The sequence below is a fragment of the Macaca mulatta genome, chromosome 6 (assembly GCF_049350105.2).
Source record: "Macaca mulatta isolate MMU2019108-1 chromosome 6, T2T-MMU8v2.0, whole genome shotgun sequence".
NCBI classification, from domain to species: Eukaryota; Metazoa; Chordata; class Mammalia; order Primates; family Cercopithecidae; genus Macaca; species Macaca mulatta.
In genome coordinates this window covers 73,353,556-73,369,946 of record NC_133411.1, presented here as the reverse complement: position 1 = coordinate 73,369,946, position 16,391 = coordinate 73,353,556, and the positions used below count along the sequence as shown (strand labels likewise).

The 16,391-nt window shown below is 33.2% G+C and overlaps 1 protein-coding gene across 1 annotated transcript in view; it reads left to right on the top strand.

The window, feature by feature from the left end:
- The window catches only part of ADAMTS6 (ADAM metallopeptidase with thrombospondin type 1 motif 6), a 338,936-nt gene that overhangs the window by 192,206 nt on the left and 130,339 nt on the right, over positions 1-16,391 (top strand). Inside the window, exons 10-11 of the mRNA XM_028849466.2 lie at positions 560-706; positions 9,285-9,426. Of these exons, the coding sequence (XP_028705299.2) occupies positions 560-706; positions 9,285-9,426 (289 nt within the window). The remainder of the gene's footprint in view (positions 1-559; positions 707-9,284; positions 9,427-16,391) is intronic.

Genomic DNA, 16,391 nt, shown 5'->3' with positions numbered 1-16,391 from the left:
AAACACACATACGACTACAAATTACATGTGTGTTAAATTATCTTTTATTAATATTAATAAGAAAAAGGACTTCTGTATTTGGCCTATAACCTAAAACTCAACTGATCATAGCTATCTTCTTATAATTCTCTTTTGGATTCAGCATAGTGAGGTAGGATGAACACTAACATATTAAAAGGTAGGTTCTGCTAACAGTTCCAACACTGACAAACTGTGTGATCTTTAGCAGGTTGTTTATCTTTGCTAAATCTGTTTTATAATTTATAAAGTAAGAATTGATATGTAATATATTCGGCTCAAGGAGAAATTGAAACGTGTGATAACAGGTGAAAGTATGTGACTACATTTAAAGAGATTTAGACATGTGTTGTATCACTGAAGTATTCTTTATTCCTTAGTCTCTTTAATTTTAATCCTAAATTTCTTTAGAGGATATGGCCTATCCTGATGGAAGGCATATGTTGATAAGGCTAATAAATGGCCAAACAAGGAAATAAGGGATGTGTTGGTTTTTTTTTTTTTAATTTATTTTTTCTATGTTTCTTCCTCATTAAAACAGTTTTGGTATGAACCATGATGGAATTGGAAATTCTTGTGGGACGAAAGGTCATGAAGCAGCAAAACTTATGGCAGCTCACATTACTGCGAATACCAATCCTTTTTCCTGGTCTGCGTGCAGTCGAGACTACATCACCAGCTTTCTAGAGTAAGTAATCTCTGGAGAGTGATGATAAATTGCTCCAGAAGTAAGCCACTGGTAGAAGCCTAATATGTAGTGCTTTCAACTTTGCATAATGAGTAACTTTTATAGGGCCTACTGATATATCAACTGTTTCTTAAATACTTTAATATATCATTGTGGCAATTTTTTTTCTTCATATAGAATTTATAGAATAGAGGAAGTGGAGCAAGGATATAAGTGGGACTGATGGTGTGAGTGTTACAATTGTTTAATAAATGGGACACAATTTCAGAAAGCATTCAGATTTGTATGATTTAATAGTACATAGGCCAAACTTATGTTCAGTGATTACATATTTTATTTTGTCGGTGAAAAAACTGAGTTCTATAGGAGAGCCAAAGTATCTAATAGTAACAAACAACAACAAAAAATAACCAAACACCAAGGAAATGAACACTTTGAGAAAAATATTTGTTTTTGAAAATGTATTAAGCGATCCATTTTTCTGCAGTTTGAGAACTTTTTGGTCCTTTAATGTATATTCCAAGAGTCTGGTTATTTAAATGTGAAGAATACAAATTAGCTCAGGTATAAGTATGTTAAGGAAATCAGATGTTCTTCTACATCTCACTTGCATAGGGCTTGAGGATTGTACTTTGGAAACTGATAGACTTGGGTCTCACTTCTAAGTGTGTGTTCCTTAACTTTTCTAATCTTCAGTGTCCTAAGTTGTTAAATGAAGTTAAGTCATACTGTTTATGTCATCAGGTGTTATATATGTAATTATGTGTCATGCTATAATGTGTATAAAATATATAACAGACATTCTTTAAATGGTAAATATTATTTTAAATAATATCAAGATTTCAGTGCTTTATTGCTTTACCATGATTTTTAACTGTTTTGTGCCATTTTTTTTTCCTTGTGGAAGAGAAATTAAATACTCTGTGAAAAAGTAAGGTATACATAAAGTACAGACCAGCAATGGAAATTCTTCTTAAAAATTGGCTCTGTTCAAAGTTTATATTAAAACAATTATATTGTAAAATTTTAAAAATTCAAACAGGTTACATATGGTAACATTATTTATTAAAATTTCCTTCATATCTACTAATAGCCAGAGCATATATTTTGAAAACTATGATTAGATATTTTTAAAAGGTCACAAACAAGAGACTTTAAATTACCTAGCACAATGCTTTATTAAAAAACAAATCAAAAGATAAATGTTTAAAATGAGCTATTTTAAATTAATGTAATAATAAAGTTGAAGGAATTTGAAATTTATTTGAGAAGGTGGTTCTTCTGATAACCATATTATAACCTAATAACTTTTAATCTTAGTAACAGAAGAGTATAAGATTATACTTGCCTACAGTGAAAACTGATTGAAGTGCTATAAAGGTAGACCACAGAGCATTTGTAAGATATCTTTTGGTTGTTCTTAATACAAAGCACTAGCAATATCACGTTCTAAGATGTTTTTAATGAGATCGTTTACCTAAAACATTTCTGAAGATCTGCTCTCCTTAGACATCAAGTCAGATCTGGAATTTCTCCCTTGACTTGGCTTATGTTTTTATAATGGAGTATTAATGTCCATCACCAGAAAGACAAACTGTGTAACATGCTCAGGATTCTTGTGCATTTCTGATGGTTGCTCTTATCTTGTTGTTTTCATTGTTGTTGCTGTTGTTGTTATTGCTTTTGTACCGTTTTCTTTTCTCCTTTATCTTGTTTCTGTCCCATTGGCTATATTGCACAGCTCATTTGCTAGTACCATCTCTGTATACTAAATACAAGGACCAGTTGTGATCTCCTGTCAGATCTTGTCTACTTGAAACCATATTGAGGCTAAGACACTCCAAAAGGGAATCCTTAAATTGCTGGTAAAATACAGTTTAAAAATCACCACTGGTTTGGTGAGGGACATAAAAGTATTACTAGTTTCAATAAAGTGTTCCATTGAATTAATTAAAAGAATTGATCCAAAAAGCATTATTTAAGCCTTATTGCCTCTTTGCATTTTGTATGTGTAAGCATGATTAGTGTTGACAGGGTTCTAATGGGCTTATTTATCCTGTATTTTATAAAAATATTTCCATGTACATTCTCATGGGAATGCTCACAAAGTTAAAACTATTAATGAAAGATAGATGTGAAGCACAATGGGTAGAGACTTGGGGAAAACTTGGCTTTCCCTCCTCTTTAATAATAAAACTAAACAAATCTGATTATAATCTGACCAAGCAATAAAGGGTTTTTAAACACAAGGCTCTTTAAAAAGGTCAGTTCACCAGAGCACAAAGACATAACAGTAACTTTCTTGAATTTCTTTGTTCCTTTTTATTAATGCAGTGAACTTAATTGCTTTAACAGCTATGCGTGATATTTTTTAAAATCCAGTGCTATTTTGATCAGGGATTGAGGTTACATTTATGTTTTATAGTTGGCTCAAAAAGGCTCATAACATTTTATTTTAGCTTCTCTTCTCAAGAAAAAGAATCTTGAAAGATGAATTGTTTAGGAACTGCAGCCCAGCCAACAAAACGCATACCTTTCTCTACTTAGTAGCTGTATAGGCCAAAGATGATGGTGGATTTTAACAATGAGCTTTCTATGATTTATAGAGATTCACTATTCACTATGTTCAACTGAAAACGATTCCATGGCCAATAGAATACAAAGTCTCTCGTGTCATTCTAAAACACTAGGTGCTACTGATCAATCAGGAGTTTACCAACTCCCAATATTTTTTTTCAGATTTCTTAAACTCGGTGATTCAATAAGTGGTTCATGAATCGCCCAGAAGCCGTCCTGATTAAATAATAAAGAACCCATTTCCGTTAAAATGGACGTGTTATGCCAGCTTCTGATGTTTTCCGGCGACGGCTTTGCAGGTAGTGTCTTTCCTATCTGCCTGCGGGACTGATTTATTTATTTATTTAGAATATAGAGAAAGGTGAACCTGGTATTATGGCTCACACTCATTGATGACTATGGGCTAATTTACCAGGCAGTGGTAGACAGCCAGAAGTAATTTAAGCCAGTTTTTCGTACATTTTCCACCACTTAGCAATAGTACAGAATAATTTCATATAGTTTTAAAAAATTATGGGGGCTCTGTGAATCAACTCTTGCTCTATTAAAATTAAAGCCTGTTAACTTGTTTGAACTGTCAAAGATCCATAGCAAAATTTCCTACAGTTCCAAATTAAATACAGAGTAGACATTTTCACAGAAAGGATGGAAGCTGAACGTATTAAAAGAAGCAAAGTTACGGTCAGAGTTGACCTAGGAGGAAAGGTGACTGTGGAGCTACAAGAGAAGTGATATAAGATGAGCAAGATGACCAAAGCACTCACATTTCCTCTCTAGCAATGACCTTCGAAAGTCAACATCAGGCTGTTATATAAAAAACAATCTTTATAGATGAAACCTTTTTAAATAAATGTAGAATCTAAGAGCTTGGCAAAACAGGTTTCTCCTCCTTCTGTTTATCTGATACATTTGGGGAACCTTGCTCTAATCATAATAACTTTGATAAGTCGTAATTATATATAGGGGGAAAAGGGTAAACCACTCTCAATACAGTATTTGTGTCTTGAAAGCTTCAAGCTCAGTTATATTAAGGGTGAGAGAGAAAGATTTGCCTTAGAAGGCAGTACGTTGTTAGCTTCATTGAGAAGACTGACAAAGCAGTTTATGAGAATATAGTATGTAAGATGGTTGACTTACTATAGATGATATCAACCCAATTCTGTTTTGCTTAATTTATGAATCAGCACAACTTAGTGGAATAAAAATAGGAGGTGGCATTAAGTGTTAACTTTTTGTTGTTGTTGTTGTTGTTAAGAGACTGTTAAGATATGTACAGGGTTATAGAGAAAGATTTAGTTTTTAGATTGACCCACTGTATTATGGACTAAAAGGTTCTATTTTATGGTATAACTGTTTTAGTGAAAATACATCTAAAATCACAATTAGGAGTATATCCTAATGTGTTCTGGAAACAGAGCCATGAATGCATATTTTACATAGGAATCTAAATTTTTGCTGAAGACTGAACTCTAACTCATATTCCTATATTCAAGGCTAATTTTTGGACTATGCAAATAAGACCTCTCTAAATTAGAAGTAGAATTCATAAAATATGACTTTCTCATCATGCTGCAAACATTTTGGGAAATGTAAATATACTTTGATTTACTATGAATTTCATAATCAAGGGAGAAGTATATTCTGAAACTAATGCATTTTTTTGCTTGGTCTTAGAAGCATAAACAAAAATAGAGGCTAGGAATTCAATAATTATCTGTGTTGCTGTAGATATTAACTAGGGTTTGGCTTTTTAGTTGTGATTATATGCTGCTAGGAAAATAATCACAGGTCTACTTTTTATATGTACAATTTTGCTCTGACAAGTACATGTTGTAACTACATATCATAGATGGAGACTATTCTACATTTGATAATGAGTGAGGTTCATGTTTTATGACTGGAAACATTTGCATATTACACCTACATACAAACCATCTATGTTTAAAATTATTATTTGATGAGAAGATTTGTATATAGTATCACTACAGTACTATTATAATTTTGATAGTAGCATAAATAACACTGGACATTGTAAGAATTGTATAGTTATATCTCCATTAGCTAGAACCCTAGATTAAATAAAAATTTCCCATAAATTTCAATTTTTTAAAAAAACGAGATAATTACAAAATATAAGACAACAACTTATATCTAATATTTTATGAAAGGAGATATTAGGTTGGCACAAAAGTAATTGTGGTTTTTGCCATTAAAGTAATTGCAAAGCCACAATTACTTTTGCACCAACCTAATAGATTTACACATTTATACCAGGAAACATACAAAAAGTGTTCATATCAGCATAATTTGCAATTCTTAGAAATTGGAAATAATCCAGATATTTATTAGTAGAGGAATTATAAATAATTGTGACATACTTATAAATGGAATATTAAAGAACAATAAAAATGAACTGGCTACAATTACATTTACACACATCAACATAAAAGTATCTCATATTCACGATATTGAGCAAAAGAATAAAGTCACAAAAGACTACCTACAGTATGACTACTTTTATATAGAGTCTCAAAACAGGCAGATGAATAATAATTAGACAGTAAAATTATTAAGCAAAGCAAGGAAATTATTATTATAAAAAGTCAGAATAGTAGTTACCTTTGGGGGTGGGGGGAAATGAGGGCTATTACTGGAATAAAGCACTTGAGAATTTTCATAGGAAAAAAAAATAATAAAGAAAAGCACTCCCAGGGTTAAATATACATTGCTCGCATCTATGTCTTCCACCTCTGTACCTGTATCTGTAATATTTCATAATGGTAATTGATGACTCAGAGGCATGAAAATATCCAGAATTATTTTAAGAATTAATTAGTAACTAATAATTATTGTCTATAGACTTTAGTTACTTGAACATAGCAGGAAAGTAGCAGACAAATTTTGGTTAACATAGTGCAAAAAGCATTTTTCTTGCTTAACCCTTAGTTAAGAATTCAAATATAGGCCGGATGCAGTGGTTCATGCCTATAATCCCGGCACTTTGGGAGGCTAAGGCAGGAGGATCTCTTGAGACCAGGAGTTCTAGACCAGCCTGGGCAAGCTGGTGAGACTCACTATCTACAAAAGATACAAAAATTAGCCAGGCATGGTGGCACGTGCCTCTGGTCCTAGCTCCTCGGGAGGCTGAGGTGGGAGGATCACTTGAGCCCAGTAGTTCAAGGCTGAAGTTAGGTGTGATCATGTCACTTCACTCCAGCCTGGGTGACACAGCGAGACCCCATCTTAAAACAAAATAAAAGAATTAAAACAGGAAAACGATCCCATCCCTCAAATATTTAAATCAAGGTTTTACTGTATATACCAGATATGGTTACTAGAAGGAAAATGTACTACACATGTAGTAAACATGCATTGAAATGTACAGACAATTTAAATCCACCTTGCAGATATATCCCCACATTTGCTTTACTGGCAGACACTTGACTTGTAAGCCTTGCTAATTTGTACCAATATAACCAAATCCATTTCAAAAGTCCTTTGTTTATTCCGTTTTTCTAAATACTGGTTCATTTTTAAAGATCCATATGGTTTTCCTTTATATTGTATTTCATATGGTGTTTTATTCTTCTGTAAAAATATACTGGAAAAGGAGAACAAGACTTGTCTAGACTACATTAATACAAAGCAATAGGTGCTTCCAAAGAACTAAAACAAAAACACACGTTTGAGATAAACTTTCTTAGAAGAGTTTTGACCACAGGTGTGTGCAGTTCATGGCATTCTTGGTGGTGTGAAGGCCATTGCAGTTGTCCTCTGGTTTGGTAGTTTTTAAAGAACATGAACCATGATTAGAAGCCCACTAATATTAATATATTGAAACAATAATTTTAGATGAAGCAATTATTCTTGCTTCCTGCTGGGTTAAGTCAGTTTCCAATTTGCCATCAGAAAAGAATTTTTTCCTCAGGATATCTATTCTTAAACTCTTCTTTGGAGTCCACACAGTTCTTTCTCTGATTCTGGGTTAATTTTATGTATTACTAAAAGTAATTATTTTAAAATTTAAATAAAATAAGTTGGTGTCACCAAAAGCTGGTGTCACTTAGGTGAATATATCCTACACTTTTTTGATTATGTCATTGTAAATATTTTTTGCCTCTTGGATACCTACTCCAGTACACAATTTAAAATAAATATTTTCTATAAAAAATATTTATAGTAGTGCTTAACTTGTTATTTTATTTTTATTACATATTTAATTCCTTTCATAAAGATGTTTATAATTTTATTGTCAATAGAAATGAAACAGATATTTTAGAAGAAAGTTGGGGAATTAAACTACTAATTCAGTTATCTCACCAATATCCATATTATCAAAATGGTTCTTTTCCCATTATACTATTCAAATATGACCTCTTTGTCATTAACCTTAATATATAATTTAAAATTTACTAGTAGCATTACATTTGCCTAAAGTTTGCATATCCATATAGATTAAAGATATATTACTTAATAAAACCAAAAAAGCATTCTATTTAAAAAATTCATCTAGAGGTAATTTTTCTTGCTGAGGTACATGTTAATTTCTAAAAGTATAATAAAAAGGAAATAAAAAAGTGTTCTGTTATGAAAACTGGATAGCTGGGTGAAAAAAGATTGTTCTTTTTTAGTTAGATACCTTGAGCAGTGACAAACGAAATGATTGTAGTAGCCAATGGTAAAATCCATCTGTATTAGTACCATACTTAATATTCCATCTAAATATTTCTTATTGATTAAAAAATTAGGAGGGCATGAAAGAAAGGAGAAGGATATAAAGAAGACAGTAGTCTGTCTCTTTCATCTTTAACTCTATATCACCTAATAGTATGGTTCAGTTTTTAAAAGGTATTAATTTGCTGCTGTGTGTGAACATACCTTTTTATATAACAAATTGACTTTGACATGTTAAGAATATAAGAAACTTTTAAGTGAATAGGAAAGTGATTGTTATGCATAGTTCTTTCTTAGTTATCTATAAATGAAAAATTGTACTGTCCTAAATAACAGTTGAGGAACTTCTACTTGTGAAATTATTTTCCTTTGGCAAAGTGGATGGAAAAGATTTGGGAAAAAAAAAAAAAAACACAAGTGCTGGCACAATGGACAGGAATGTTGGAAAAAATTTTTAAATGTTGGCATAGGAATTCTTTAAAAATTCTAACTTACTCACATGTGAAATGAAAGTAAAAAAGCATCTGTCCTATTTTATGCACACTGACTAAATAAAAATGAGCAATTATATTTAGCAAAGTTTAAAGCTTTTTAAACTAAGGTATTCTGTCTGGGTTTTGGCGACCTTTATGTTATTTGTTCCACTGAATTAAAATATTATGTTTGAGTGCAGGCATAGCTTGAAACGCAGAAATTATACAAAGAAGAGAACATTCTCTTTTCCAATTCTGATGATCCTAGATGAAATATGAAATTTTTGAGAGACTAAACACTTCTAATATATTTGAGAGGAAAACTTTGGTCCTTGGCCTCATCTGTCATTCAACCCATTTATTAGTGAAATATTTCAAGAACCTATGGACATGCCTTAACACAACATCTATTGTTCTGCTCAAGGTGGAACTATATAAATTAGGTCTTTAAGGATTATAACCATAATTATTTTTTAAAAATTTTCTGCATTTCATGTTTTTAATTCTACTACCAGATGTGGTTATATTTTGAATGAAAACAAACAAGAAGCTTAGAGCAATATGAAATTCTGTTTTGATTCCCTGAGAAATTAGTTTAAATCAAGGCCAACATGACATTTTCAGATTGTTGTCTGAAATGATTTTATTGTGTCTTGGTGCTGAAATGAATTATTTGGAGCTCTTATTCAGGTTTCAGTAAAGCTATTCTGTTCTGTCATGTGATTATTTATTGGGAGAATGTATTGTTTTTCATGCATCAAGTTATTAAAACAAAGCTCAACACATGGTTTCATAATTGTGCCTGAAATAGTCCATAGAGTACCTAATTTCCTTTGATCCTTTATGTTGAACAGTTCAGGCCGTGGTACTTGCCTTGATAATGAGCCTCCCAAGCGTGACTTTCTTTATCCAGCTGTGGCCCCAGGTCAGGTGTATGATGCTGATGAGCAATGTCGTTTCCAGTATGGAGCAACCTCCCGCCAATGTAAATATGGGGTAAGAAGTCTTCATCCTTATGTTTCGTCATTTATATGTGTTCTTCCATGACACAGATGTTAAGATAGAATTATGATGAATGTCATTTCCCTCTACCAATATATTTCATTTAAATATAGCTTTTGACACTGCAGTTTTTCTGATATCATATTTATAATATTTTTTCTAAATGTTTCAATAATCCTAAGTTAAGCACATTACAGATTTCTTGTGAGGGATGCAGGTAGAATTTAGTAATTCTTAATGTGTTTTTTCTTTAAATCTTAAATTTATGATGCCGACTTTATTTCGTCTTTTGAAATATTATGGCTTTAAAATCCCTCTACATGCCACTTTTCTGATACTCTTATAATTGAGCTAAAGGAAATTTTTACATTAGCTAGACAGCTTTGCTTTTATTCATACTTGATAGTACTAAGTCACTTCATGTTGCTTCATCCACTGCCCACATTCCAACACCACAACCAAGCAGGAACAAGATGACATTAGCTCAAGTAGTGAAACAAGGAAAATTGCTATGGAAGAAAAAAATGTAGGCATCATAATTTACTCTGCATGTCTGCCTTAAAAAGAAGTCACAGTGTCTACATCAGAAAATGAATACAAATTCTTTTTAAGTTTCACAGAGCAAGATTTTAGTGGACATGTTCATATTAAGAACATAATATAAGCATAGTGAATGAAAAAATGGGTTGTTAATATGTCAAATTGCTTACCAAAAAAATTCAGATTTAAAAAATAAGTTGAAAGCTTGATTTCTTTTTCTTTTTCTTTTTCCTTTTTTTTTTTTTTTTTTGAGACAGAGTCTTGCTCTGTCACCCAGGCTGAAATTCAGGGGTGCAGTCTTGGCTCACTGCAACCTCTGTCTCCTGGGTTCAAGCAATTCTCCTGCCTCAGCCTCCTGAGTAGCTGGGAATACAGGTGTGCACCATCATGCCTAGCTAATTTTTGTATTTTTAGTGGAGACGGGATTTTGCCATTTTGGCCAGGCTGGTCTCAAAATCATGGCCTCAAGTGATCCACCCACCTTGGCCTCCCAAAGAGCTAGGATTATAGGCGTGAGCCACCATGCCCCACCTGATTTCTATTTTTATGCAAATAGTCTTTTAAATCCTGTTTTAGAAATAATAATAATTAAGTATTAGGGTGGTATCGTACTGTATCATTGTACTGTATGTATCCTCTTTGGGTACAGAATAAAGGGAAGTGTTTTCTTAAATATCTCTTGGGTGACAAGTGTATTATTATTCTTGTTAGGCTTTAGCAGCATATTTCTGCACTAGATTTAAAGATTGTGTGTGATTATATGGATATGTAGAACCTTGTGTAAAACTTTGGCTTATCCTTAATCTTATTTTGTATGGTTCTAGTTTCTTTTGTTCTTAGGTTGTTTGTTTCAATAAAAGTCAGTCAAACTTTAACCATAGTCTTTCTATATATACTTACGGATTAATACATTGAAATTCATGATCAAATGAACTTAGAAAATTTCTGTTAGATTATTCATATCCATGTCTCTCATTTCTTTGTTAGCAAGTGAAATAATGTATATTTTTGTTTTCTATTGGAAACTGGATTTTAACTCCACCTGCAAATTTCTACATTAGATAATTTATCAGTTTTGTAGAATCTATGGCTACAGGATACAGTCTTTTTCTCTCTCAAATAAATTAATAAAAATTTGACTTAATTCTTCTTGCTATATCTATATATCTAATTCAGTTCAGACTAATTGATTTGAAATGAGATGAACAATACAAAATTACATATTTTTACTTTATGTTCCTGATATTCTGCTTTTACATTCTTTTTATTTGAGATGGAGTTTTGCTCTGTCACCCAAGCTGGAGTGCAGTGGCACAATTTTGGCTCACTACAACCTCCACCTCTTGGGTTCAAGAGAGTCTCTCACCTCAGCCTCTGAGTAGCTGGGATTACAGGCATGTGCCACCACACCTGGCTGTTTTGTATTTTTAGTAGAGATGGGGTTTCACCATGTTGGCCAGGCTGATCTTGAACTCCTGACCTCAAGTGATCAGCCTGCTTCGGCCTCCCAAAGTGTTGGGATTACTGGCGTGAGCTACTGTGTCTTAATATGTTTTGTTTATAAATACTTCTGTAATAGGTACAAAATAAAATTGGAAAACTGAGAAAGACATTAGCATCTTACAAACCTATACAGTTTTAAGTATTTTATCATGAATCCTTTTCACTTTGATTTGTAGCAAAATAATGGTTTCCCTAGATTCATATGAAAATGCTTGTGTTATTTTTTTAAGTGCTATATGTTACTAACAAAGTATATTGAGTCATAACTGATTCTTTACAATCACTCCCACCTCTGAACTTGTGTCAGTTTACACAAACCTACATTGGTTTATATCTGGTGAATCCCTAAAGTTTTAAACAATTCTAAATACTACTTTGGAAAACAATAGTGGTTTCAAAGTTCAGAGTCCAGTGGGTAAGCAAATCATATTTCAGATGGTAGCTGAAGGGAAAAACAAACCAGCCCTGATTTAGGTAGCTGTCTGAGTATAGCATGCTGAAATGAACACTAAATACAGTTGCTGTAGACTTAGGAGAACACTTTAGAATTTTTGAGAGGGGATACATCTGGTATTGAAAAATCATGAAATGATTCCTCTTTCAACTAGCAGATCTCTCATGATGTCAGGAAAGATTTTAAAGAACTACAGAATGGGCTGGGCGTGGTGGCTCACCCTGTAATCCCAGCACTTTGGGAGGCCGAGGTGGGTGGATCACGAGGTCAGGAAATCAAGACCGTCCTGGCTAACATGGTGAAACCTCATCTCTACTAAAAGTACAAAAATTAGCCGGTGTGTTGACGCGCGCCTTCCAGCTACTCAGGAGGCTGAGGCAGGGGAATCACTTGAACCTGGGAAGTGGAGGTTGCAGTGAGCCGAGATTGTGCCACTGCACTCCAATCCAGCCAGGGCTACAGCGGGACACTTCGTCTAAAAGAAAAAAAAAAAAAAAAGAACTACCGAAGGATCTATACTGCAGAAGTGATCAGCTTTCCATCTCTTCCACTTGGCCATGAAGTAGTCATTGCTGGGTTACCAGTGATTACATCTGTAGTTAAGAAAAATCTTGCCTGAATTCTTAGTGAGTAGGTTCATTAATATACATGTTAGTTATGTTTGGAAATTTACATGAAAATTTTTCTGTTTTATTTTACTCATGGCAACATTTTTCATACTATTCTTGCATATCATCTATTCTTATTTTTCAGGTGTTATTAAAATTCCAATAGAAGTTGTGAGGAGGTTGTAATGGCTATGAATACAAAGAGCAAAACTGTACATACAGTACAATATACAGAGTAATATAGTTGTATAATGCAGTAATCTATAAATGATGTATAGTTTCTGATATTTATGTAGTGACTTTTTTCTGAACTACTTCAGACTGAGTTGATAAAAATCGTAATTATTGGCCAGGCACGTTGGCTCATACCTGTAATCCCAGTACTTTGGGAGCCCGAAGCAGGTGGATCACCTGAGGTTGGGAGTTTGAGACCAGCCTGACCAATGTGGAGAAACCTGTCTCTACTAAAAATACAAAATTAGCCAGGCGTGGTGGCACATGCCTATAATCCCAGTTATTCGGGAGGCTGAGGCTGGAGAATTGCTTGAACCCGAGAGGCGAGGGTTGCAATGAGCTGAGATCGTGCCACTGCACTCCAGCCTGGGCAACAAGAGTGAAACTCCATCTCAAAAAACAAACAAACAAATCATAATTATTATATAATATTTTATAGGTGAGGAAACTAAAAATACAGAATGTGATATACCTACTCCAAAGTAAAATAAATAAAGTCCTAATTGATGTCAGTTCTCTTTTCTATTAGGAGTAGTAATTATGTTAATGAAGCAAAGGTAGCAGATGTATTTTGTTTCACAAGACACTTGTTATTAAATTTTTATCAGGTAATGTCTGTTACTAAAAATCTTCTCGAAAGTCCCTATCTTGTCCCAGTCTTTTTTGGGAGAGAGCTGGTCAGGAGATCTTCTCTAAAGTCATTTTTTAGGGTCATAAGTTATCAGATGTCTGAAACTCTGAGTCCTGGATTTGAGTGAATTTCTTTTCTTTCACCTTATATAAAAAAAAATAGGATGTCTTCAAGGTAAAATACAAGTACAGACAAGTAGCCTGAAAAGCTAGATTCTTACTAGATCATCTAAAAATATCTGCTAGCTCTGTTGTAGGTTTCTAAGGGGACTTGGATAATTCCTGGATGAAAATACATTGCAAATAAAACAGCAGTATCAGTATGTCCAAGAAATATTTCTTTCCCTTTTTAGAGTAACAAGCTCTTTCCTGTAAAACTCTGGAGAATCTGTTGTCTCACTTTTCTTCCATTTTCCATTAATCTCCTCTTTTATTAGAAAAGAATACAAAAACTGAATTAACAAAAAGCATATTGCAGTAATAACAATAAGTTTAAACTTAGGAAGGAAGTCACTAATGAACCTATATAATGTAGGGGCCGTAGGTGATCTTTTGACTGCTTCCCAGAAGGCATAGATTAATTTAAGGCTCAGCCTCAGCTTTAGCTCTTTATTTCTTTATTCTGTCACTTAAATCATATCTCAAATATTGTTTTCCAGTACACTTAATGGTTCAGTATAGGTTAATAATATCCAGTACATAATTTACTATTGATTATTAAGAGCTGATTGTTCATCTACAGGTAGATTTAAGGCCACAAAATCAAAGAAATTTTATAGACATCATAGATTGGTTTATTTATGGGAAATTTTTATTGTCTATGAAGTTTGTCACTGTTTACATAGACTTAAGAGTTAGCACATAAATGCATAATAGTGTGTTGTACATGTTACTGCTTATTTTAAATGTAGAACTGAAGAATCAGTAGATCATATATCCTGAACCATAAATGGGATGATCTAGTACATGGTGTCATGATGGATGGAACAGCATATTTTTATCAGAATATTTTAAATAAAAAAAATCTGTTCACCATAAACTATTACCTATGACCTAGAACTGACCATTCATAGATTTTACTCAGTCTTGGGCACTTTTTTTCAGTGAACAGCAGCCAGGTTGTTCTTGTAAACTTCAGATAGCAAGAGGGTATGACAAGCATGCAAATTGTCTTTTATTTACCTGGCACATGACATTCAATAAATGTTTTCATTTCCTCTATGAACCTCTGTAATCTATGATAACATTTCTGTATAGATGATAATGCTGGTACTGCTTTAGGAGAATCTGAACCTTTTGTACTTTGGGGAGCATGTTAAGATACTCCAAGGCACACATACTGACTCAATTTCACTCTTCAGTCTCAGCTCAAATGCCAGTTTTTCTTCAGACAGGCCTTCTGTCTGATCATTCCCTATTAAAAAGGCTTTCCCCAGTTACTCTGTTTCACATTATACTGTTTATTTCTTTCATAGCACTTTTAAAATCCATAATCATGTTGCTTATTTGGTTACTTATTAAATGTGATCATGTAAATGAGGCCTTTTCTAACAACATTACTTAATATTGTACATCCACATGCACACACACACAGACTTTCTATCATTTTCCTTGCCTTATATTTCTCCTTAATATTTATAAATTTCTGACACACTATCTATTTTACATGTTTATCTTGCTTATTACTGTTTTTCCCACTGGAAAGTATTTTTCTTGGGGGTAGATATTTTGTCTGTTTCATTCACAGCTATATCCCCAGTGACTAGAACAGTGCCTGGCCCATGGTAGGTGCTCAGTTAATACTTGTTGAATGAATAAGCTGATAATTATCATGGGAGTGTAATTGCCATGAGGGGAAGGATTCCACCTGACTTGTTTATGGCTATTTGTATAGTGACTAGCTCAATGCCTGGCTCATATGGGAACTCAATAAATATTTGATAAATAAATGAGTGAGAAGAGTTATCTGGTGAAGAGAGTGGGGAGAGGACCGTTGTGAAGACCCTGAGCCTGTGTATTTGAAGAGCTGAGAGAAAGCCACTGTGCCCAGTGCTCTCAAATAAACACTACACAGAAGAAACAGGAGAAAAAGGTAGAAGCCAAGTGTAACTGCACCTTATAGGCTACGTTAAGTTTTTATCTTAAAAGCAGCAAGAAACTATTGAAGTATTTTTAATGGATGAGACCAAGAGATGCACAGAAAATAACAGAATTTCTAAGGCATATTATGTCTTAAGAAACAAATTTAATTCTGTAATCTGGAAAACCCAAGTTAGAAAATTAAAGGCTTTTGTAAAGTGATCTATGATGTCCTCTTTTCCCTTTTCTCTTGCCCTCCAAACACACCCTACGCAGAGTACTAAAACAGCTCTGCCACTAATGATTCTCCAGTGTAGCAATGTCCTTACTTTTGTAGGTAAATATAAATTTATTCTTTTTATACTAGAGGGTGCTCATAACTCTGAAATTAGATGAATGGAGGTGTTTATGTGTAAAGGTGTGTGGGCTCCATAATTTTGATTTAAGATTGAAGAATCCCAGTGTGTTGTAGTGGAAACATAAAAGAACTTGTAAAAAGAGATTATGACATAACTTTAAGACTTCTCATTAATTTTGACTGTATTTGTGGCCATTGTTATATTTTACTTACAGATCACCAAACTTGAAAGTTTTCTCTTCTACTTACATCAATTAGATGATTAATGATAGAATAATCTACAAGTGGTTGAGTACCGTATTTGTCCCAAATTTTAAGTGATAAGAGACTTTTAGGATTTATTATTAGAAATGAAGATCAAAAGAGTAAATATAGATATAAATTCGGATTAATTTATAGTAAGAAATCTAGCCACATAGTTTATAGTCATTCAATTCTATTGAAATCTGCATACTTTCTCACCGAAACAAACCTACCTGGTAGGCCAATTTATTACTGAAAACTTATTCGGTAAGCATTGAATAAAAATATGGGGTACTACATAGATTATTTC